Here is a 26,310-nt window from a genome sequence, read left to right on the forward strand (position 1 = left end):
CCAAATATGCGATCCTAATCTACTCCCTCATCCAGAAAATCTGCATAAGGGAGTGGGGGGCAAATGATAGGGCATAATAGACCCGGGTAGGTGTCAACCTGGACTAAAGGGAGGCAGGATCAACCAACCTGCTAAGACCCCCCTCTCCCAGACCAATCAAGCATAGGAGCCCAGGCCCGGGCCTATCCTACTTTCCGGATCCGGATCCGCCTGCATACCCGGATCCGGATCAAGGCCGAAACCACAATGAGGGAAGTCCCAGCAAGCACATGCACATCCCACAACCCGCCAAGCAAAGGTACGTGGGCACGTGACTATGACAGCTATCAACAACCAGCACACCAGACAAGCACGGCGCGTGTCAGATGCCGTTAGGGTACTCTGGAGGTGGTCCTCCCCTGGACACGCGTAATCAATCCACCCAAGCCAGACGTCCTCTGGTCCCAGCATCCAACGGCCCAGATTTAGAGGTAACTACCCCTAAACCCTACCTTGGGGCTATATATACCCCCAAGACTGAAGGGTTTAGGGGTTGGAAAATATTTTTACTCTTACACTCACACACTCTCTCATACACTCAAAAACACACAACAACCTCAAAATTACATAAACACATATACCTTCATCTTCTCCAAAGTCTGTTCTTACTCTCACACCGGAGGCGCCGTGGGAGCCAAACCCCCCTTCCGGTGTTGTTTTGCAGGTGCCCAACCTGCAGATACACCTCTCTCACGCGCACAAGGTCCAGGAACGCCGACGACGGAGCCGCCCGCTCACCGGAGTTATCACTTAAATTACATGCTATGCCTCTAGGAGAGACGCTGATTAACAACATTTAATCATAGAGAAAATTATACTTTGTAATACTAAACATATAGAAAATAATATGTGTACTAGCTCACAAGAAAATAAGAAAATCTTTTGGCTAAACTCATAAGAAAATAAGAAAAATAAGAAAATAACATTTAAAATCTTTTGGCTAAACTCATAAGAAAATAATTATAAAGATGAACCAGAGTCCTAGCTCACAGGATCACACATTGCATTGAAGGCAACAAGAGTTTCCTTTTTCTAAAACAAATTATTTGTGAGCTTAAGAATACAAGTCATGCAAATTGCCTGCGAACAAAAAGTATGGCCTATACATCACCGGGTATCCAAGACAGGTACACAACAATAACCTTAAATCTACATCAAAATAGGTACAAGTACAAAAAAAGTAAAGGTCGGAGATGAGATATCGGAGAAAACTAAACAGAATGCATGAAATTAAGATCAAATGCCTTTCTGTTTAGTTTCATCCGATTCTCACATACGACATTTGCAGGGCATGTTTTCATTGTCTTCCCTTAGTAGGATTAGATTTAATATAGTGAGAGGGGGAAATTAATTTACTTGGTAAATTTCCAAATTAGATGTTAGAGAAGAAAACACAAATTGCTTAAGATTAAAGGCCTAGTTGGAGACAGCTGAGTAAAAGCCGGAGATAAGATATTGGAGGAAACTAAACAGATAGGAAGAAGCAAAGCAACTATTTTCCTGTTTAGTTTTTTCCAATCCTTACCTTCGACATTGCACTGCTTGAATTTAAGTTTTAGCCAGAGTACCAAGTGAAAATCACAGATAAGGTATTGGAGAAAACTAAGCATAATGTTAATGCTCATATGTATGTTTAGTTTTCATCAATCCTCACCTATGAGATTACACTGCTAGAAATGTATTTTGGTTGCTAATTGATTGAAGATTTGCCTTGTATTTATAGTCTATTGCTCTGGAATCAAGGACAATTCATGCATTTCTCCTGAACTGCAAATCAAGGACAGGTCAAGGGAATCTTCAAAAACAAACATATGAACTGCATGATCAATATTTACAGTTAGGTTATTGACCATTGACCACCAATGTAAAACTTTATGTCATGAACCTCGAAGCTACTGTAAGCCCCTGTTTGATTGCAAGAAAATAGAGGGGAGGGGAGGGTTCTTCCAATAAAAAATGTGTTTGGTTCATATTTTTAGAGGGAAGGGAAACGAAGGGCCCAAAATCCCTTATGGGTCTTATTTTGTTTTCTCCCAATTTGGGGTTTTTTGGAGGGGAGAAATTTTATTGACAAAAATGACTTTACACATTCTTAACACTTACATATATCCTAAATGACTTATATGTAATTTTAATTATAAACCCCTCCCTTCCCCTCATGTACTAAACATAAAAATGAGTTAATTCCCCTCCCCTCCCTTCCTTCAACCAAATAGAATTAATATTATATTATTTCCCTCCCCTCCCCTTCCCTTCCCTCTATTAAAATTCCTCTCATTCCCTCCCCTCCGTTGAACCAAATACAGCGTAAGAGACTACAAGTATACTACTGCAGATCTCCATTCTAATACAAGTCGTTCTGGAAAACTTCATTTGCTGGTAAAATTTTGATTTACGAAGAGAAATATTAATTACAGAACATTTTTTTAAAATTTTAATAGTAATCTAAATTAAAACTATGCCGTCCATTTTTATCAAGAAAGAAAAACATAGCTCAAACTCATGCTTAGTAAATTTTTAAAAAAGTTTGGCTCTTAAATGATATGCTTCCAAATGTCTATAATAAGCCAACGACACAAGGACTTGATTATTTTTAATTTTTGCAAGGACACTGGACTTGTATGTTTGCAATGACATAATGACACATTTTTTTTACCAAGCATACGGACTCTCAAAATACTATCGTAGTTTGTTGACGCACTTAATAATCTTATAAATTGAGCTAAAATATCAATTTTTTTGGTTATAGGACTGAGGTGTTACATCAGTAGTACAGCGCAACAAATGTGCAGTGTGTCGTTGGCTGGATAGTGAATTCAAAATGATGCCACAAATAGACAAACCGGGGCCTGGGGGCAACTGGGCAAGGGGCTCAGTGATTTAATGAGGAGCGTTGGTAAGTGCACTTGCTACTGCTCGCCTCCTTCCCTCCTCCATAAATGCTCGGCATCAACCTTGCAAAATGTCAACGTCTCCCAGCATACAATGCACACTACTACACGAGGACGTCTCGGACTTCCGAGAGCAAGTCCAACAATGTCCTAAAATCATGTCTTTAGTTAAAATTTAAAGCATTTTGTAAAACTAAGTGCTCCAAAAATATTATCCCCTCCTTCAAGGGTGTCTTAAAACATTATGACATCTATCATTTGTCTCACGTTTAAGGCGTGAGAGCAAGTATATTAAAATTTGTGCTAATCGAATATCTTATATTTTCAGTTACCGTGTCATATACATCTAACAACATTTAGCAACTTAACTAAGTGCAAGTTGAAGAGCTTGTAAAATTAGACGAGGGGCGCTGGAATAATAAATGTCAAACAGCAAACAAAGAAACAATCGGCCAGGAAAAACAAACAGCTACCTTCCATAAAGGAGCCTAAACAAAATAACACCCGCCCCCCTTGTTTCTCCCGCACCAACTTCTGTGGGCAACTACAATCTGTCACTACCCATCCTGTTTTTTTATAAACCAGTGGGCTACACTTTACTTATGTCCAACAGGATCCACATTTTTATGCACAACCCTCTTGCTATATATGCTTCACATACACTTTCAACAACATATTCACTAAGATCATACAAACTTTCTTTCCCTACTGCTTGCTTGCTTGTGTTCAATATTGTAATGGCATCTCTACTGCTTCTTGCTTCTGAACTTCTCAAACACTCAGACACCGACTTGATGACCTACTCAACATCAACACCTTTACCTTTTTATTCTTGTGGTGCTACTACTTCCACCGGAGTTCCCTGCTTTACTGAAAACAGGGCTGCCAAACTGCCGCAAATAAGTCAGGCCCGTGATCAGTTTTGTAACAAGGAGGAAGATTCTGAAGAAGATATAGCCGACTTGAGGATTTGTGTTGTACACATCGTTTGGCCTTAGAATCATATCTTGAATGAATGTGTATACAAAATATATATAAATTTTATTGTTTTTATGCTTTTAATTTGGACCTGTGTAAAATACAATTCACATATTTGTCTTCCTTACAGTTTTGGCCTTCACAATGTTGTTACCCCCTCCCCACTTGGTTCACCACAACTTTCTCCATAGGTGTTTATTTAGCAAATTTTCTTCTTGTCGCTATGTATGTCCAGTTACCCTGAAATCGCAAACCTTGTTTACAGATCAAACTACTGCATGCCTTCAAAATATTAAACATCGATCCCAAGATTTAACACAGCCACAGTTCGAATTGTGAACTTAACATGTATATTTTAGAACTGGGTTACATGCTCGTTAGCTTAAACTGAACTGAATTATTTACGGAAAGAAGGGGAAGACGAATGTATCAAAACTCAAAACTAAAGCACTATTAAAACATATTCAGGGTGTTTTTTAATGGAAAGGATGAATTAAGTAACTTGTCTGTGGCAATCACAAGATACTCAAAGCGTGTAGGTTTTAGACCCACAGAAACGGATGATATCAAGGTTTACATTTTAGTCACACAATTCTGAATCTACGGAACCAGTAGCAAACCTGCTCCTTTACCTTTTAATGAAAGCTCTAGGCAAATGAGTATAACTATCAATGGTTTACGAATGATAGAACAGGACTCTAAACTAGCCATTACATTGAAGTTTAATTATTTTTAAGGTGTCCAATTAACCTTAAAAAATAATGAATATTTTTAGGGGGAGCTGATCCAGTTCCAGCCCCGACTGACCTTCGAAAATTAATAATTTTTTCATTAGAAGATCGACCTTGCTCTAGCTATAAACTTCGAAGATTAATAATTATTTATAGAAAATATCAAACAACCTTAACAAACCAATATAAATATATTGAACTAGTAATATCTGACTTGTAGAATTAAATATTGAATGTTTTTTATTCTGCCTCTGTTGCTTGCAGTGGTGTCCCAAAACGTTCTGCAGGTATTACCTCATCCGTCATCGCCTAGGTAGTAGTCGTTTCCCAGTTGAATTTTCTATCTATAAGCTCTATCCGATATATACACTAATATTAGCATATTGCACCAAAATGCAGTCATGCAACAACTTATCAATTAATGATTTCAAAATTACATAAACGCAATCGAACTTGCACCATGAATCATAGGAGATGGTGTTTCAATAGAAACACAACTCTATAATAAAAGCTAAAACTTGCATGCACAAGCCTACAATTTAGTAAAAGCATACACCATCATATAATAACAACCTCATTTTGACTCATTCCACCGCTTTAAACCCCTTCAAATACCTTCATTTTCCTCACCAATTTTGACTGCAAATAGGTGCATTTCTTGTGTTAAGGAAGAATGGGTATTCTCATTCAAAAACCCAGGGGGCTCTCACTCCTTTGTTTGTTCATTGTTCTTGGTGCAGCACGAGGTTACGAGACAGTAAGCGTAGCACAGCCACCTAGTACTGCACTCCCTCCAGCATCTGCTCCGGTTGGCATAGAACAGCCACCTGATAATATAGTATTCCCACCAGCATATGCTCCGACAGGCATAACAGAACCACCAAGTAGTACTGAACTACCACCTGCATCTGCTCCGACAAGCATAGCAGAGCCACCAAGTAGCACTGTAATCCCACCTGCATCTGCTCCGACAAGCATATCAGAGCCACCTAGTAGTACTGACGTACTCCCACCAGCATTTACTCCTGGTCAACAGCCAGTGGAAACACCCAATCAAGCGCCTGGTCGTCATTTGCCACCCAGGAAGCTTGTGGCCGTACAAGGTGCGGTCTATTGCAAGCCCTGCCGTAACAGAGGAGTTGAAACTCTCTTGGGAGCTACTCCACTTGAAGGTAATTAAGTGCTAAAAGTATTTCTCAAAAATTTTGAGATTTTAGAATGACGGGTTCCTTGGCAAGAAACTATAACATAAATTACTATGTATACTGCAGGTGCTGTGGTGAAGTTGCAATGTAAAAATACAAGGTACCCGGTAGTAGTCCAAACAACGACGGACAAGAATGGACAATTCTTAATCAACGGACCAAAGACAGTCAGTACCTATGGATATCACAAATGCAAAGTGTTTTTGGTGTCATCACCCGATAATGCCTGCAACATTCCAACCAATCTACATGGCGGAGTTCAGGGTGCGATGTTGATGAGATCCTCAAAGCCGCCAGGGTATGCACAAACTTCTGCTGATTATGATTTGTTCAAAGCTGGGCCTTTTGCTTTTGATCATACTGCGGATCATCCATGCTCGGAACATTAGAAATGGGACGATTTGTTACGTTTGTCTCACAAGCTTGTTGTTTGTGTCACCTATTTAGCTTGGAATGAGTTTATCACTACAGTTTGTGTAATGTATCCAGATCTTTAATGAAAATAAATAAAATCAGGGTGATGAATTTCAAGGAAACGAAGTTTAATCTACCAAATATTAGTCATTATTAGTACCCACAAACTCACAAATACTTCACAACAAATTCATACTCCGTATAAATGAAAAAATGAACAATTCTATCTCTCGTAACTACTATAAGAAATCATTACAAAATCAATAGACTTAAGTTTGCATTATCATTGTTGTATAACAATATTTTTACATAATTTTCACATCTTGAATCGTTAAAAAAAATCATTATATATAATTATAGACCGCAAGTATTTTTTCTAAAATGGAAAACAGAAACTCTAACCCGTGTATTATTATTACTTAAAATTGTTCTTTTACTCGCAACTTTGAGATGGTGTTGCCAAAATCTTTCAAAAGGAATGGACTTTGGGCCAAACTAGATTGAACAATAACATTTAAGATTGGGCCGAGTTAAAATCCTCATAAGCCCTTTTGAACGGTTTGTTGTCAACGAGCGCAGCAACTACACTCCCAGAGAAGACCCAGTTTTCAATTTTCCTTCCTTTCTTTATGTATTTCATTCTTCCCCTATTTAAGTTATTGTGATTTGTTTGATAATTTTTGCACATATTAAATAGGTTTTCATTGTTAAAAGTGATTTAAATATCTTAGGGCTCATTTGTTAAATCTGAATGAGTATTTTCTGGGATAATTAAAATTTTGAACGAACGATTATCTGAATGATCATTTATTCTATTATTTGATAAATAACTATTTGACTTTTCTGAACAGTAATATATAATTATTTTTCTAATAATAATAATTATTTTATTACCTTTTTGATAAACACGATATTAAATAATTTTTCTGATTTTAAATACAAAATAAGTATAATGAATTAAAAAAAGTTTCAATAATAATATTATATATTATTTCTTGTACACTCAATAATTTTATTTTTTAATTTTGTAATAAATTATGTCATGCCTGTCTTTTAGACCCTTTTCAATTAATTTTTGATAAATGATCAAATTATATAATAAAATTAGCATCTCACAAAGTTACTAAATATTATTTATATAATTTCTATATATAGTTTTAAATGAGGGTTGTACATGCAAAAATGAAAATAATATATAGAAATATTCAAAGAAATAATTAAAATATTAAAATATTAATAAATTTATTATATTTTTATTTGAATCTTGTCAAAGAATGGAAAAATATAGGTACACTAGACAATAGAAGTGACTGGTTCAGTGAAATTTTTTAGTTTGTAATTTTGATCTCGTCTAGAAAAAAGAAACAGACAATCTTAACGAGCCTATTTATAGCTCATTCAATTCATTTAGTATCATTCATAGATTAACAAATGAGCCTTTAATGTTAGTGCTAATGCTTTGTTTACTACTGTTCAACATGCTTAATGTTGTGTTCACATATATACTCGACTCATGTTCTACTTCCAACCAACTTATTATACAAACTTAACCACACATGTTTAGTCTTGTGATTAATGATTCAAAATGTGGTGACATTTATTAACATTTTCCGCTTTCAATAGTTATAGTTACGCTCACCTTTGATGTTCACGTTGTTTCTTGGGCAATTGGTAGGTTAACAACTGTTTAATCTGACAACTCAAATGCCAGTGAGTGTCAGTTGGTTTAGCCAGAAATTGGCTAAGTATACACACAGGGTAAGAAAGTTCAGGTCTGTTGATAGTAAGATATATCAGTTGATCAACCAAACGCCTATATGGAGTTCCATCAGAAAGAGGGGAACCAGACAGATGATAAAGATTGTGCTGAGCAGCTAATGTGATTTTACTAGGTTTTGTAGCTAGTAAACCTGCTTGATGAATAAGACTTGAGTGCATATTTCCTTTGATGTAGATAGATACCCTTACTGGATCAAGCTATTTCTATTCCAAGAAAATAGTGTAGATATCCAAGATCTTTAAGTTTAAATCTAGATTGTAAGAAATTTTTGGCAGCCTTAATAGATGATTCACAAGATCCTGTAAGAACTATGTCATCAACATACACAAGCAATGCAGTAAATGTAGAGGATGTGTGAAAAACAAATAGGGAACTATCAGCCTTTGATTGAATAAACTCATATTCTAATAGAGCATCAGAAAATTTGGTAATCCACTCTCTAGGTGCTTGTCGTAAACCATAGAGAGATTTGATCAGCTTGCAGACTGGATGAGATCCAACAAAATCAACAGGTTTAGTACTCCAAGAGGCACTTGCATATAGATTTCTTCATGCAAGTCACCATGAAGAAAAGCATTTGTAATGTCTAGTTGATGCCGGACCCAATTTTGTATAGAAGCCAGAGAAAGAATAACTCTGACAGTAGCCATCTTGGCAACAGGTGCAAAGATCCGAAAGAAATCAATCCCTTGAGTTTTGGTGAACCCTTTGGCCTCTAGTCTGGCTTTGTATCTATCAACATTCCCATTTGCTTGATATTTGACCATAAACAATCATTTACACCCAACTAGTCTCTTCTTGGGAGGTAAATTGACTATTTGGCAGGTTTTATTAGTTTTTAAGGCATTGAGTTCAGTTTGCATGGCTTCACACCATAAAGGATCTATAACAGCCTGTCTATAAGTAGTAGGTTCCACAATTTTCATGGAATTAGCTACAAAATTCTGATAAGTGGAACCAAGATGAGTTACGGGGTCTACTGACTGTAAAGGGTAATTAACTGTGCAGTTTATAGAATTAGACAAAAAATTGGGAAGATCTGTAAAATCCTTGAATTTATGAGGTATGGATTTCACTTTTGCTGGTCTAACGGGAGGATTTGATGTAGCAGGGATGGAATTAAATGTAGGAGGTACAATAGTCTCAGAAGAATTATTTATAATATGAGCAGATTCAGTATAGAGTGGTGTTTCTCCAGAAACAACTGAATCATTAGAATCTGTATGAATATGACTAGATGTAGTAATAGGATGAGACTCGGAATTTGACCTCCTTTGCTGAGAACTGAAATGGGAGGTATTAATGTCCTCAATGAAATGAGTGTCTGAAGGAAATAATGCAGTGTCTTCTGAAATTTTATACAAAGCATATGGAAAAATATGCTCATAGAATATAACATCTCTAGATGTGAAGGTTTGATTTGTGTCAAGATGCAAGAGGTTGTATCATTTTTAATTGTGAGAGTAACCCAAAAAAACACATTTGTAAGCCCTATGAAAGAATTTATCTTGCCTTTTGGACAAAGTAGATGAATAACATAAAAAGCCAAACACCTTTAGATGATGATATTGAGGAGGCTTTTATATAAAATTAAATAAGGTGTTTGATAATTCAAAATAGAAGAGGGACTTCTATTGATTAGATATGTGGCTGTCAAGATACGATCTCCCCACAAGTGAATTGGAAGAGATGCTCTAAATTTAAGAGCCCTTGCTACTGCAAGTAAATGTTTATGTTTCCTCTCAGCTCTACCATTTTGCTGAGGGCAGTGAACACATGACATCTGATGTAAAATACCATGACTCTTAAACGAATGAGTTAAAGAAGTGTTCACAAATTCAGTGTCATTGTCTGTTCTGACACATTTGACACATATGTTGAATTGAGTTGCTACCATTTTGATGAAATTTTAAAAAATACTGAATACTTGAGTCTTACATGAAAGAAGGTAGGTTTAAGTGCATCTACTGTGATTATCAACAATTGTCAGGAAAGCTTTACAAGTAGAATAAGTGGGATGTTTATATGGACCCCAAAGATTACAATGAATCAAGTCAAAGCATTTATCTGTAATTTTATCATTAATAGGAAAAGGTAATCTGCTTTGTTTAGAAAAATGACAAGTATCACAAGGATCTTCATTATTTACGGAGATTTGTAATGACAAATAGTCTATGGACTTGAGTACAGATATATGGGAATGCCCCATGTTAGATATATTTGTGATGTCATGTCTAATCTGTTGTGTTTACTTTCAGAACTTAATATCAGGATTTACTGGAAATCAGAACTTACTGAAGTTAGAACTTATATCAGAACTTAAGGCAGTCAGGATTTATATCAGGACTTAAGTGCGGATACTTCAGATAAGGAAAACAACTGATTTACAGGAAAGGATCGTGACTAAAACAATAGAAGATATGCATGAAGAGTTGGACAGTTTGAAGACTTGTAGAAGATAATATCTGATTGATATATTTTAGGAGACGGAATTATATTCCATAATCAATTAGAAGATATCTTGTAACTGTGTACTATATAAACACAGCTTAGGGTGTACAATATATGTGTTATCATTCACGAAAAATATTATACATTGTAACCTATCAGCTCTTAGTGATATTGTTCATCACTGAGAGAGAACAACTGTTCTATTGTAACAGAGTTTATTATATTGAATATACTTGATTACTGTTACATACTTGTGTTCTAAAATCGATTTGATTGTAGAAACACTATATTCAACCCCCTTCTATAGTATTGTGTGACCTAACAAGTGGTATCAGAGCCTCTCTGTTGATTTACAAATAGTGAGATCCAGTTTACAATCATGCCTGAAGAAACACAAACTCCACAAAAGCCCATCAAAACTCAAGATACTCAAAAGAATCAAACTCACAGTCGATATGAGAGTATTAGGGTTCCCATACTGAGAGCATCTGAGTATCCTATATGGAAGGTAAAGATGGCTATGTTTCTGGAAGCCACGGATCCAGAATATCTTGATAGAATTAATGATGGACCATATAAGCCTACCAAGCTTTCTGTTGCAGTTGCTGATCGACCAGCAAATATGATACCAAAGGAGAAAAGTGAGTACACAACTGAAGACATCTCATCTATTGCCAAGGATGCAAGGGTAAGGCATCTGCTTCATAGTGCAATTGACAATGTCATGTCAAACATAGTAATTGGATGCAAGACTGTAAAGGAGATCTGGGATGCTTTGGAGACAAGATGCCAGGGAACTGATGCAGTCAAAAAGAACATGAAGACTACTCACACAGGAGTATGAGCACTTTGACTCAAAAGCTGATGAGTCATTAACTGATTTATATGATAGGTTTGCCAAACTTTTGAATGAGCTGTCACTGGTGGACAAGGAATATGATCTTGAAGATTCAAATCTAAAATTCCTTTTAGCTCTTCCTGAAATTTGGGATTTGAAGTCTACTACCATAAGAGACAACTATGACCTTGCTAAAACTACTCTTGATGAAATTTATGGTATGCTCAAGACTCATGCACTTGAGATGGATCAAAGGACCAAAAGGCATGGAAGAAAGTCAAAGACAGTTGCTCTTAAAGTTGAGGAGAAATCTCCTAAAGTGGTTGTCTCAAAGAGGGGCAAAGGAAAGGCTCTCATCATACAGTTTGATTCAGATTCATCAAATTCTGATGATGATGATTCAGAAACTGAAAATGTATCTGAAGTTGATGTTGATGCAGAGATGATGCAACTGTGTGCTCTTATGGTGAAGGGTATCACAAAGAGAGCCTATAAGAAATTCAGAAAGGGCAAGAAGTTTTCCAGGAAATGTGGAAGCTCTGAAAAGAAAGGGTTCAGAAAGTCTGAAGGCAAAGGAGGAAAGTCTGACAGATGAGACAACTTAAATGTCAAATGCTACAATTGTGGTGAAAGAGGCCACATCTCTCCTGACTGCAAAAAAGGAAAAAGTGATAAAGGACATGCACTTATCACAAAGAAGAAAAATTGGGTAGACACTTCAGATTCTAAAGAAGAGGTTAACTATACCTTGATGGCAAATGCTGATAGCAGTTCTGATGCTGCTGAATTGAAGGTACCTCAATCAACTCTTGCTTTTCATACTGATGATATTTCTGAGTTAAGATTATATCTTAAAACCATGTTCATTAGTTTTAGAGATCAGACTTTAACAAATGAAAGATTAACATCTGAAAGTCTTGCTCTTAGAAACAGAAATGACTACTTAGAAAAAGAGTTAGTTTTGTTCCATCAAACTCAGAAAGAAAGAGATGAGGTTTTATATGTTAGAGATGAAGTGCTAAAATTGAATAAATCTCTTAAGTCTGAACTGGAAAAGGAAAAGGAGATAATCAAAACTTGGACTAACTATGGAAGAACAACTCAGAAAATCTTAGAAAATGGAAATTGGAAAGAAGGTCTAGGTTACCTAGATGATAGAGAAGAAAAGGAAACTGTGTCATCTAAACCAAACTTTACCAAGAAAACTGAAATGCCTAAAGTTAATCCTGTTAAATTTATAGCAAAAACTGATGTGTCAGATTCTGAAAAGATGAATGATTCTAAAACATAAGTCAAAGAAAAGTCAATTTCTGACAAATTAAAACAGGACAAACCAGCTTCAGTAAATATAGGTTTAATGACAAAGAAGCAGCTTAAGCATAAGCTGAAAGAGATTAGAAATGTGAACAAGGTAAAGGATGCTGGAAAAAATAGGAATGGAAAGGAAGGAGTGAATAAAAGCAATAATTATATGCCTGTTCCTAATGCTCCTAGAATGAAATGCTATAATTGTGGAAACTCTAACCATCTTGCTTCTTTTTGCAGGATGGAGTTGTAGAAAGAAATAACATGACTCTAATTGAAGTTGCACAAACTATGCTTGATGAAGCAAAGCTTCCAACCTATTTTTGGACTGAAGCTGTGCAGACTGCTTGTTTTACACAGAATGCTACACTCATAAACAAGCATGGAAAAACACTATATGAGATGGTGAAGAAAAAGAAGCCAAACCTGAAATACTTTCATATATTTGGATGCAAGTGTTTTGTTCTTAAGAATCATCTTAAACAACTGCCAAAATTTGATCTAAAAGATGATGAAGGAATTTTTGTTGGATATCCACTTTCCACAAAAGCCTTCAGAGTCTACAATTTAAGAACAAGGGTTGTCATGAAATCTATCAATGTATCTTTTGATGATAAAAAGATTACTGAACTTGAAGATTTCAATGATCATGATCAACTGAGATTTGAAAATGAAGATTTAAATTCTGATTCTGTAAATTCCGATGACCTAAATCCTGATCCTGTAAGTTCTGACGGGTTAAATTCTGATATCATTGAAACTGTGGTAACTACACTAAGGGAAAATGCACCTGTTCAGGGGGAGAAATCTAATGATCCTACCACATCTCAAGACTCTCAAGAAGCATCAGAACCTGTCATTGGTTCTTCAAGTTCTGATTCATCAAGTTCTGATGAGCCAAATTCTGATAATATTGGAAACTCTGATTCTTCAATTCCTGAAGGATCCAACTCCAATTCTGAAATTTCAGAGAACATAACTTCAGGGGGAGCATCTGAAAATGATGATGGAGACATCATGGATCATGAGGGAGGATCCAGTTCTAGAGATCAACTTCCATCTGCAAGGAAGTGGACTAAAGCACATACACCTGACTTAATAATTGGAGATCTTGAAGCAAGTGTTAGAACTAGAACAACAACATCAAATGAATGTCTCTATCATTCCTTTCTATCTCAGACTGAACCAAAGAAAGTGGAAGAAGCTCTTCAAGATGCTGATTGGGTGCAAGCAATGCAAGAAGAGTTAAATTAATTTGAAAGAAATAAAGTCTAGACCCTAGTGCTAAGGCCAAAGAACAGATCCATTGTTGGCACAAAATGGGTGTTCAGAAATAAAACTGACAGTGATGGCATAATTATAATAAACAAAGCAAGGCTGATTGCTAAAGGTTACTCTCAACAGGAGGGTATTGACTATGATGAAACATTTGCTCCAGTTGCTAGATTAGAAGCCATAAGAATCTTTTTGGCTTATGCTGCTCACAAGAAGTTTAAAGTCTTTCAAATGGATGTGAAAAGTACTTTTCTCAATGGAGAACTGGAAGAAGAGGTAACCTCCAGGCTTTGTAGATCCAAAATTTCTAAATCATGTCTACAGGCTTGACAAAGCACTTTATGGCCTTAAGCAAGCTCCAAGAGCATGGTATGAGACTTTAGCTCAATTCCTTATGGAAAGTGGATTTACCATAGGCACAATTGATAAAATCATGTTCTACCTCAACCATGGAAAGGACTTACTTTTGGTACATATATATGTTGATGATATCATCTTTGGTTCTACTAATGCCAAACTCTGTGAAAAGTTTGCAAAGCTAATGCAGTCAAGATATCAAATGAGTATGATGGGAGAGCTTAGCTATTTTCTGGGACTTCAAGTCAAGCAAAATAAAGAAGGTACTTTCATGAATCAATCCAAGTGCACCAGAAATTTACTCAAGAAATTTGGAATACAAGACTGTTCAACTGCATCAACTCCCATGGCCACTGCAACCAAGTTAGATAAAGATACTGGAGCATCAGTAGATATTACTAACTACAGAGGTATGATTGATTCTTTACTCTATTTAACTGCAAGTAGACCTGATATCATGTATGCTACCTGTCTTTGTGCAAGATTTCAGGATGATCCAAGAGAACCTCATCTAATAGCTGTGAAAAGAATTTTCAAGTACCTAAAGGGTACAACTGATCTAGGATTGTGGTATCCTAGGGAATCAGATTTTAAGCTAATAGGTTACTCAGATGCAGATTTTGCAGGATGCAAAATAGACAGGAAAAGCACTAGTGGAAGCTGCCAATTTCTTGGAGGCAGATTGGTTTGTTGGTTTAGCAAAAAACATAAATCAATTTCCACATCAACTGCAGAAGCAGAATATACTGCTGCAGGAAGCTGTTGTGCACAGATTCTTTGGATGAAGAATCAGTTACTGGACTATGGGTTAGAATACTCTAAAATACCCATTTACTGTGATAATCATAGTGTTATTGCTATGACAGGTAATCCAGTTCAACACTCAATGATAAAGCACATCAGCATTAGGTACCATTTTATAAGGGAACATGTGATGGAAGGTACATTAGAATTGCATTTTGTTCCAACAGATCAACAACTTGCAGATATCTTCACAAAATCACTACGTGAAGCAACTTTTACAAGACTGGTAAATGAACTTGGAATAGTTTCAGGTTCTTTCTCAAAATCTGTTTAGTTTTTATTCTCATTCATCAGACTTTATGATCAGTGTTTACAGATTATCTTATCTCCATTTAATCTGTGCTTAAAACTGTAATATATTAAATACTGATTGTTATCTGATGTGATTCTATATACTCTGATAGTGTTTTGAATGTTCTGTGACTATTCACTCCAATGAGGATTATTTGTTAGATGCTGACTTAGTAGTCTTTAACACACTATGTATCCCATGTTTGAATTAGTTATTTATGTAGGAATCCATAACACAAGCAAACTCTGATTTTGATCTTAGTTAAATTTACTTTGTGTATCTTATTACTAATTCACAAACTATATTATTGTTTCTTATCTGTCAAATTCTGATGTCAGTAAATCTAAAGGATGAACTACATGCTTGATAAGCCTCACTTATCTGAAGAAAACAAAAGAAAAGAAAAATTGAAGTCAGGTACTCCTTTGAGATCTAGAGTAAATATATGAAAAGGAAGACCCAAGTTAAGTTATATGCATTAGAAAAGAAAATAAATTTTTCTGGGTGACTTTTCACATTCTCTGATTACTGGAGAAATACTCTGATAACAGCATAAATACTGATAGCAGTTGTGACTCATTTACACTGAGAATCCACTGTACAAAGAATGTCAAAAGATGCATAAAATGAGCACAAACAGTTGAGGTGGACTCTTGCATAAATTTATTATACAGTAGACTTCAAAATTAAAGACAGATTTTAAGCACTTTTCTTAGTTATGCCTTATTTCTAAGATATACTGAAGTTTATCACACTTTAATCATTATCCAATCATTTGCAAATACACACACTCTCACTCCATATAAATGATGAAAATTACTGTGGTGATTAAGTTATTTTTGACAAACAGTTAAGTATTATTTGCATAAATTCTGAGGAAAGTTTTGATGATTAAACTCTGAAAAACCAGTCAGTATTTGTGTAAAGAATCACAGATATAGTCATTCACTTTTTAAGTACAGAAGCCATGTTCTGATGACCGCTAAATTCTGATAATAGTCAAGTTCTGATGCAAATCCCGATGGAAACTCTGATGCTTATGTGGCATTATTTAATTACTTGACTTATTTTTAGTATTTACTGTAACGGTTATATTTTGTCAGAAAATAATTAAGTGAGATAAAAACAGTGATAATCATTTGGTTAATGGGTTGTGTGTTGGTTTTTGCATATGCATGTGTGCAATAATTACTGCTTATTTCCCGTGCCCACTAACTACTGCATTGACTATTTACTAGATGACAGGTGTAAAGTGTCTGTTTTACTTCCAAAAAGAGCCGTTGAGTGGAAAGAGTATGAATATTAGAGACAAAAGATTACCCAAATCTTTTACTTTCTCTCTTACTTAATCTCTTATTTCTTTTACTCTCTCTCTCTCTCTCTCCGTCTTTTACTCTCAATTTTCTGACGGATTCTCTTACAGGCATTTTAACAAACATCTTGTGAACACACATTTTCTCACTTATTTCTTTACAGAAATGGCACCCAAAGATCTAATCTATGATGGAGCCAAGTTTGTTCCTAATAACTACATGGCAATTCTTTCTAAGGACGAGGCTCCTTCAGAACTTCATTTCGTCCAAGACTTTCTTGCTCGAAGTGAAATAGGCTATGCACTGACCCAACCCCAGGCTCTCTCAGGCATGCAGATTCTGGAGTTTTGGCGGTCTGGTGTTTATGATGATGGTGGAAAAGCTGGGTCCCCAAGTATTATCTTTACAACAGGGGAGGATGAGCATGTGGTGACCTTGTCAGCTGTTAGACAAGCACTACATTTGCCAGAAGATTGCACCTTCAATACACCAGTTGAGGAGCCAGCTCTTCAATAAATAATGGCAAATCTAGGCTATTAAAAGTCTTTGGCAAAGCTGGGACAATTGAAGAGACACCACATCAGGAGGGAGTGGAGTTTTTTCTTTGACTGTATTACAAAAGCTTTTGCCAACAAGTGCTTAAACTTTGATGCTATACCCATAATGAGTCAGCAAATCGGGTATGCCCTTTTGAATTAAACACATTTTGATTATGCAAGTGTTGTTTTAGGGTTTATTGGTGATAGGATGAAAGAAGATAGCAATATAGTCTATTCTGCTAGATTTTGTCAACTTATTTATAATTTGTGTTGTCCTGATACACCACAAACCTTTAGTGAGTTGATTGAACCCTTTAAGCTACACAAAAGGGCTTTCACTGACTTATTATCTACTGATAATAAGAAGAATGTGTAATATATAATAGATGATGTCAAAGAATTATGCCTCAGAAGAATGTCAAAGATTACTGGAGCTAATAATATCATCAACATCTATGATCTGAGTATATCAGAAGATCAGAAGAGTTGAAGGCAGCATACAAGAGCAGAATATCAAAGGATGGAAGATTTCTGAATATAAAAGCTGGCTCTTTGTCAAGTTATAGGATAGGGATGTTAGCTAGATATCCTAAGCCAAATTTGCTGAAACTAATAGAGGCTCTAACGGACACCCCCATCCTAGAAGAATTGGAAATACTTGTGCAAATTAAGAACATAATTGAGAAAGAATCAGACAGCTCAGTCTTTACTTAATTATTGTAAACTGTCAAATATTCATTGTACAAGTGTTGTATCAGCTTTTGTATTATTTTATTTTCATTCTTTAACTTGGGGTTGGTCTTGTTAGCAGGCATAAATTTGTGATAAGCAATCTTCTCACAAATTGGGGGAGATTGTTGTGCAAGACATGCCTATATTATAACAAGACTAAGTCATACTGACAACCCTAAGATTAGTTGTATTGTAACCTTAATATGTAATTCATACTTGTAACACTTAATGTCTGTAAAATGTAAATGGAGCAGACTGGAGCATTTTTCTCTAAACAGTGTCAAGCCTAAGAATTCTATCTGGAAGAAGATCATGAAGATCATGCCTCAGAAGAATTATGAAGAAGCTTGGAGTTGAATAAATCTGTTTGGTGTAAAACATTCTAAGTCAAGATCTCTACAAGTCACAGAATTAGTGTTATAGAGAAATCATTCGAGAACTCCAAAATGACTTATCGAGAAGTCATTTAAACTCCAGAGAGTACCGACGGATGAATTACATCTACCCGACGGATGCAATATCTACTCGACGGATGAGCAATATCTACCCGACGGATGAACAATATCTACTCGACGGATGAACAATGTCTACCCGACGGATAAGCAACATCCACCGGGTGTAGAGAACTCATGAATTACTATTAGAGATATCGATAAGTCAGATACCCATTCGAGAACTCAGAGATATCGACAAGTATACATTCATTAGAGAACTCCGAGTTATCGATAAGCCAAAGTCCATTAGAGAACTCTGAGTTATCGATAAACCAAAATTCACTAGAGAACTCAGAGTTGTCGATAAGTCAAGTTAACAATGAAGTTTCAGAGATATCGACAAGCCAACATGCCTATCGATATATCGAGTTCTCTACAGCTTAATTGGAGATCTCGAAGTGAAGAAATTTCTCTAAGTATAGAATTGCAGAACAGTTCAATATCCAAGGTTGCAATTCAATAAACAATTCACACAGCTGGATTGACAAGTCTACAAAAAGCAGCTTGAGAGATGTGCAAGATCAATGACAAAGATTAACTGACAGAGGAGATTAAAGTAATCACGGGATGCTAAAGATATGCTAAGCCAGAAATGGAAGATTTGCTTTTCTATAAATAGAAATGACAAGTGACAGTTTAGAAAAGCTAATAGCATGTTTATTATGCACCGTGTAAACCAGCAGTTAACTGAGTTATAAAGTTAACACTGGTCCTCTAGTTAAGTAGAACAATCAGAATAGAAAATTGTGTGTACTCTCTCAAGAAAGAAGCTAAGTTCTAAAATAAGAACTTAGAGATTTTGTAGCAAAACACTGCTTGATTTTTAATATAAAATTAAGTGAGTTTTGAAGATCTTTGTTTTACATATTTGTACAGCTATTTATGTTTAACATCCATTCTACTAAATCATTAACAACTACCAACTACTAAAGCCTAAGTCGATCGAAAATCAAACATTTAAGCCAAAACACATTCACCCCCCCTGTGTTGTATTCATACCTAACAAGTGGTATCAGAGCAAAATCTGAAAGTAAACAGATTAGATCTTGGAAAAATGAATACACAGAAAATCGGTAGTATCAAGATTCCTCCCTTTGATAAGGCCAATTACACTTTATGGAAAAAGAAAATGTTGATATTTATAAGAATGGCCAATCATCTATACATTGGTATCCTCAAGAATGGGCCCTTCACTCCTGTAGTTAGAGTTGAGGAAACCACAGATGGAGATATGGTTATTCCAGCTCATTATGCTCCCAAGGATCCTTCTGAGTATACTGAACCTGAAAGAAAGAAAGTTTCCCTAGACAGTGCTTTGCAACTGATACCAATTGAGTCACTTGACAATGTAATGTATAATAACATTGTCAACTGTGACACTGCTAAATAGATCTGGGAAAAGATTGAAATACTTTGTGAAGGAACTGAGGAGGTTAGGTCAAATCAAAGAAGGATATTGATTTCTCAGTATGAGGGTTTTATGGGTAAACCAAAGGAGGGTATTACTGATGTGTTTGAAAGGTTTAATAAGTTGATAAATGACTTGCAGCTTCATGATAAATTTTATGATGTCGAAGAAGTGAATTTGAAGTTCTTGCTTACTCTCCCTGATCACTTGGAACAGAAAATCTCTGCAATTAGAGAAGGAAATGATCTGAGTAGAATCACACTAGAAGTGCTCTATGGGGTTCTGAAAACTTATGAACTTGAAATGATTCAAAAGAAGTCATTAAGGGCTAGTCAAGGATATGTAATGGATGGATCAAGTGCACTGATTGTGAATGATGGCCAGACTTCTAATGATGAGCAAAGATCCCCAACTCCGGCAATTTCTACAAGTGAGAAAAGAGTCAATGACACTGAAGAGCAAGTCGTACCGGAATTAGATGAAGAAGATGAGTTCTACACTCTTGATGAGCTTGATGAGCTAGACAAATCAATGGCTTACTTGGCTAGAAAATTCTCTAATATTAGAGTAAAGAAACCAAGATTTTTCAAGAGCAAAGGACAGTCCTTCAACAAAGACAGCAGCTGGAAAGGAAATGGGAAGTACACTCCTGATAGAAAAATTGGCTACAAAACTGGATCTGTTGATAGATCAAAAATAAGGTGCTTTAACTGTGATGAGTTGGGCCATTTTGCTACAGAATGTAGGAAACCCAAGAAGGCAAAGAAAGACAAAGCCTATCTTGAATTGGAATCAAAGTATGATGCTCTTCTAAAGAAGCAACAAGGGAAAGCTTATATTGCTGAGGGCAAGAGCTGGGATGATTCAGATAATGATGAAGATGAAGAAGTTGGAAACTATGCATTCATGGTCTTGGAGCAAGGAGATTCTTCATCATCTAAATCACAGGTACCAACTCTTACCACAATTGATTTAAATGTGAGTCAATATAAGGAAACTGTTGAAAAGATGAGCACAGAAATGTTCCACATTCATACAAGCATGGTTGCTGCAAATGAGGAAGTTAGCAGATTGAAAAAGATCAATGAAAAACTTGAGAGTGAAAAATAAGAGACTGAATTGTTGCTGGTTGAGTTTGATACTGCTAAGCAAGAAAATGCATACCTAAAGAACAAATTAAAGTGTGCACGTGAAATTGAAGCAGTATTGGGAGAAAAGCTGGAGAAGAATGAAGTGAAGCTGAAATCCTTCAGAAATGCTTCTGATTTGATTGGCCAATATCATGAAAAGAACAAGCCATGTGCAAACATTGACATTGGTCTTGATTATGAGGATTTGAACAACAAGAGGAAGTCTGTCAGTGATAAAGGGAAATCAACTGAAATTGAAGATGTTCCAATTATTTTGAAGAAAGTTGATTCACCTTTGTTTAAGGCATGTGAAGTGAACTTCAGTGAAGAAGAGTTGATCATCAAACAGGAGATAGCTGATGAGGACAAGGAAAAGAAAAATGATGAGACAACTCAGTCTTCCATCTCTGTTGAAACACCAAAAGCCAATCAAGAAACTAAGGAGCCTGTGAAGGAGATTAAAGCTAAACAGGTCAAAAAGAAAAAGAATAATAGAAATGGAAAGATTAGGATAAACAAAAGCAATAATTTTTCTTATGTTGCAGATGCTCCTAGAAAGAGGTGTGAGAATTATGGATCAATGAATCACCTAACTCATCTTTGTAAAAAGACTGTTAGCAATTCACCTGAAGGAGTCTGCAAGTACAATGAAGCTAAGACAAATGATCCCTATTCATTCTGTGACAAGTTTGACTGCATTCAAAAGTTGCTACAAATTGAGAATTGATCTCTTAGAATTAAAAGTTGGTTCTATATCTGAAAGGGAAAATGCTCTACAGTCTATGAATTCCATTTTATCTCAAAATTCTCATTCTACTTCTGCAAAATCAGTTAACAAGAAGAAAGTGCCCAACACAGCTTGGGTAGCTAAACACACTTAATCCTCATTGTGTGCAGGGCAAAGGGAAGAAGGTCATATGGATCATTGATAGTGGATGTTCCAGGCATATGACAGGTGATAAAGCCCTGCTATCACAATTTGAGGAGATGGCTGGCCCTTTGGTGACCTTTGGAGACAACAACAAAGGATTCATAATGGGATATGGCAAGATTGTTTCTGAAAATGTTGTCATTGAAGATGTAGCACTAGTTGCTGGATTAGAAGTAAATCTCCTAAGTGTTAGTCAATTTGCAGACAAAGGTTTTAAGTTGTTTTCAACAAAGAAGATTATGCTTTTATTGGCAAAAAGACTGGTGAAATTGCTCTTAAGGGAGTAAGAAAGGGAAGCTTGTTTGTTGCAGACTTAGACTCAACAAATAATGAAGGAGTGTGTTGTTTCTACACCAAGGCATCAGAAGAGGAAAGCAAACTATGGCATAAAAAGCTATCTCACTTGAATTTCAAAGCAATCAACACCTTAGTCAAGAAGGAGCTTGTGAGAGACATGCCTAGTCTGGAATTTACTCAACTGGAAGTTTGTGAAGCTTGTCAGAAAGGAAAGATGAAAAGATCAAGTCACAAGTCAAAATATGTGAATTCCATAAGTGCACCTCTGCAACTTATTCACATGGACTTTGTTGGGGCAGTAAATGTCTTTTCCATTTCAAGGAACAAATATGCCCTTGTCATGGTTGATGATTTTTCAAGATACACTTGGGTTGAGTTCATGTACTCTAAAGATGAAACTCCAAACATTATAATTGAGCACATCAAGAAAATTGAGAAGCAAGCTGAAGGAAAGATTAGTGTGAAAAGATTGAGAAGTGATAATGGAACAGAATTCAGAAACTCAACATTAAGTGAATTATGCAAAAGCAAAGGCATTGTTCAAGAATTTTCAGCAGCTAGAACACCTCAACAGAATGGAGTAGTTGAGAGGAAAAATAGAACATTGGTTGAAGCTGCTAGAACTTTGCTACAAGATGCTCAGTTGCCAACTAGTTTTTGGGAAGAGGCTGTTAATACTGCATGCTACACTCAAAAAAGATATCTCATCAACAAAGTTCATGGCAAATTACCCTACTCAATCATGTCTAACAGGAAGCCTACAGTGAAGCATCTACATGTGTTTGGAAGCAAGTGTTACATTCTAAAAGATAACTCTGAATATGTGGGAAAATTTGACTCTAAAGTTTTTGAAGCAATTTTTCTGGGATATTCATTGGAAAGAACAGCCTATAAAGTTTATGTGATTGATCAAAAGAAAATTATAGAAAGCACATATGTGACTTTTGATGATGACAAGTGTCCAGGCTTGGAATGCCTTAATGAAAATGATGCTGAAGCCCTTGCATTTGGAAATCTAACCATTGATAGTGATTCTGATAAGGAAGATGAAGTTGTGACACAACAAGTGACAAATGAAGAAACCTCTGAACAAAATCATGGAAATGAAAGCTCTCTTCAGACACCTGAATTTGATGGCACAAACTCAGGGGGAGAAGGAGAAAATGGAAATGACAATCATGGTAATACTGAAGAAAATGATGAAGGCACTAGTCAACAGTCACACACCAGAAAGTGGGATAGGAGTCATACAGTAGAAGCTATTATTGGTGATGCCTCAGCTGGTGTGAGAACTAGAAGTGCAACTGCTAATGTATGCCTACATGCATGTTTTCTATCTCAAGTAGAGCCCAAGAAAACTGAAGAAGCCCTAGTGGATCTTGACTGGATATGTGTCATGCAGGAGGAGCTGGATCAGTTTGAGAGAAACAAAATTTGGAAATTAGTTCCTGTACCAAAGAACAGAAGCATAATTGGAACTAAGTGGGTGTACAGGAACAAAATGGATGAAAATGGAATTGTTACTAGAAACAAAGCAAGGCTGGTTGCTAAAGGCTACTCACAAGAAGAGGGAATTAACTATGATGAGACTTTTGCTCCTGTTGCAAGACTAGAAGCAATAAGAATTTTTCTGGCATTTGCTGCACACTCAAATTTCAAGGTGTATCAAATGGATGTCAAGAGTGCTTTTCTCAATGGTGAACTAGAAGAAGAAGTTTATGTGCAACAACCACCTGGCTTTGAAGATCCAAAATTTCCTAACTTTGTTTACAAATTACTTAAAGCTCTATATGGATTGAAACAGGCACCAAGAGCCTGGTATGACACACTGTCAGAATTACTACTCAAACATGGTTTTACCAGAGGTACTATTGATAAGACTCTCTTCTACAAGAAGCATGGTGAAGGTATGATCCTAGTTCAAATCTATGTGGATGATATCATCTTTGGATCTACAAATGAAAAGCTTTGTCAAAGATTCTCTAGGCTAATGCAGAGTGAGTATGAAATGAGCATGATGGGAGAATTGAGTTACTTCCTTGGCCTTCAAGTTAGTCAAATAAGTGATGGTATTTTCATCAGCCAAACCAAATATGTGAATGACTTATTAAACAAATTTGGTATGGTGGATAGCTCACCAGCATCTACACCAATGTCTACTGCAACCAAGTTGGATGAAGACAAGAAAGGCAAGAGTGTGGATATTTCAAGCTATAGAGGGATGATTGGATCATTACTGTATTTGACTGCTAGTAGACCAGACATCATGTTTGCTACATGTCTATGTGCCAGATTTCAAGCCAACCCAAAGGAATCACATTTGATGGCTGTCAAAAGGATTTTCAGATACTTAAAGGAAACTCCAAACTTGGGATTATGGTATACTAAGGGAACTAGTTTTGAAGCTGTTGGATACACAGATGCAGATTTTGTTGGATGCAGGGTTGATAGGAAAAGTACTAGTGGAAGCTGTCAATTTTTTGGTCAAAGACTTGTGTCCTGGTATAGTAAGAAACAGCAATTTGTGTCAACTTCCACAGCTGAGGCTGAATATATAGCTGCTGGAAGTTATTGTGCTCAGGTGCTTTGGATTAAAAATCAGCTAATGGACTATGGTCTAGTGTTACACAAAATTCCTATTATGTGTGACAATACTAGTGCCATATCTATAGTAGCTAATCCAGTTAATCATTCTAGAACAAAGCACATTGATGTTAGGTACCATTTTATCAGGGAACATGCTGCAAATGGTACCATTGAGCTCATTTTTGTTCCAACAGAGAAATAATTAGCTGAAATTTTTACTAAACCTTTGGATGAAGCAACCTTCACTAGAGCTGTGAGTGAAATTGGAATGCTCAATTCTTCATCCTAAGGCAAGAACTCAGCTAATGTTTTGCAGCAGATTAATTTCTAATAAATCAACCCAGTTTGATTTAATTGGAAATTAACTGAAATATGAATTATAAATATTTCAGAATCTCTGTATATTTATTTTTCTTTACGAACTCAAAAAAAATTAACTTAGAATATTTCAAATTCTAAGTAAACTGCTTAGTTGTTAATTTACATCTTAAATGTGTAAAAATTAGCACAAGGCAGAAAAAAAGTACTCAAATGTATAGAGAACTGAGTTCTCGATAAGTCAAAATGACTTATCGACAAGTCATTTTGGAGTTCTCGAGTGAGTCCCCGATAAGTCTATTTACAGACTTCTCGAATGACTTCTCGATTAGCTCTATTATGACTTATCGATAAGACCATGTAGAGTTCTCTAATAGTGTTAATTCACAGAGTTCTCGACAAGGATATTTTGAGATTTATCAATAACTCAGAACTAGAATAATTTAATTCATTGAATTATTTTAGACAAATACTTTTGGAAAATTTATTCTGATTTCAATTTGATTCAATTCAAATAAATTAGAAGTATTTCAGTCCTTTTTGGACAAACCGGGCATTTATCAGAGTTCTCGATAAGTCACTTGACTTCTCGAATGTACCTTTTTCATATTTAAAATTACTTCTCGATAAGTTTAATATCATTTGACTTCTCGATAAGTATTTTACCTTTTTCTATAAGTACCCAGACTTCTCCATTAATATTAACTTGGAATTTCTCAAAATTCTAAGTAAACTGAATATTTATTACGTCATATCTTTAGTATGTGAACTTAATAAATAACAGATCAAAAGAAGCAAAAAGTATGAAAAACTGAACAAATTTAATTCATAAATTATGTTCATAAAAATACTTTTGACACAATTAGTCTCTAAATTTCTCTGACTTATTGACACATTTACATGCTTATATGATTTCTTGCTTACGTGGAAATATGTTAGTCCAATGTTAGTAGACTAGTACATTATTTGTGTTGTTTTGCATATGTTGATAGTGATAATTTTATCTGATTGCTTGCTGATAGGGAGAGTAACTTTTTGTGTAGGGAGTACACACTTATTTGCATGGGGAATAGTTACTCTTTAAAATAAACTAATATTCTTGAATACTTGCATGGGGAATAGTCACTAGTCATTTCTAGCTGTCTAGTAGGCTTATGTGATTATTACTCCTATTATCCGGGCAACTCAAGAGTCTCTTGATT

The 26,310-nt window shown here is 35.7% G+C and overlaps 2 protein-coding genes across 2 annotated transcripts; one reads left to right on the forward strand and one right to left on the reverse strand.

The window, feature by feature from the left end:
- Positions 1 to 5,204: 5,204 nt before the first annotated feature.
- On the forward strand, positions 5,205 to 6,380 carry LOC141663588 (uncharacterized). Its single transcript, XM_074469373.1, has 2 exons — positions 5,205 to 5,811; positions 5,911 to 6,380. Exons 1-2 carry the CDS (start codon positions 5,313 to 5,315, stop codon positions 6,231 to 6,233), a joined length of 822 nt encoding a protein of 273 aa, XP_074325474.1. The 5' UTR covers positions 5,205 to 5,312; the 3' UTR covers positions 6,234 to 6,380.
- A 2,431-nt stretch (positions 6,381 to 8,811) lies between these two features.
- On the reverse strand, positions 8,812 to 9,935 carry LOC141664966 (uncharacterized). The gene is made up of 2 exons (XM_074470923.1): positions 9,701 to 9,935; positions 8,812 to 9,386 (listed from the first exon to the last, which is right to left on the reverse strand). The coding sequence occupies exons 1-2, from the start codon at positions 9,933 to 9,935 to the stop codon at positions 8,812 to 8,814; spliced, it is 810 nt and encodes a 269-aa protein (XP_074327024.1).
- Between the last annotated feature and the right edge of the window lie 16,375 nt (positions 9,936 to 26,310).

This window comes from Apium graveolens, chromosome 6 (genome assembly GCF_009905375.1).
Source record: "Apium graveolens cultivar Ventura chromosome 6, ASM990537v1, whole genome shotgun sequence".
Classification (NCBI taxonomy): domain Eukaryota; kingdom Viridiplantae; phylum Streptophyta; class Magnoliopsida; order Apiales; family Apiaceae; genus Apium; species Apium graveolens.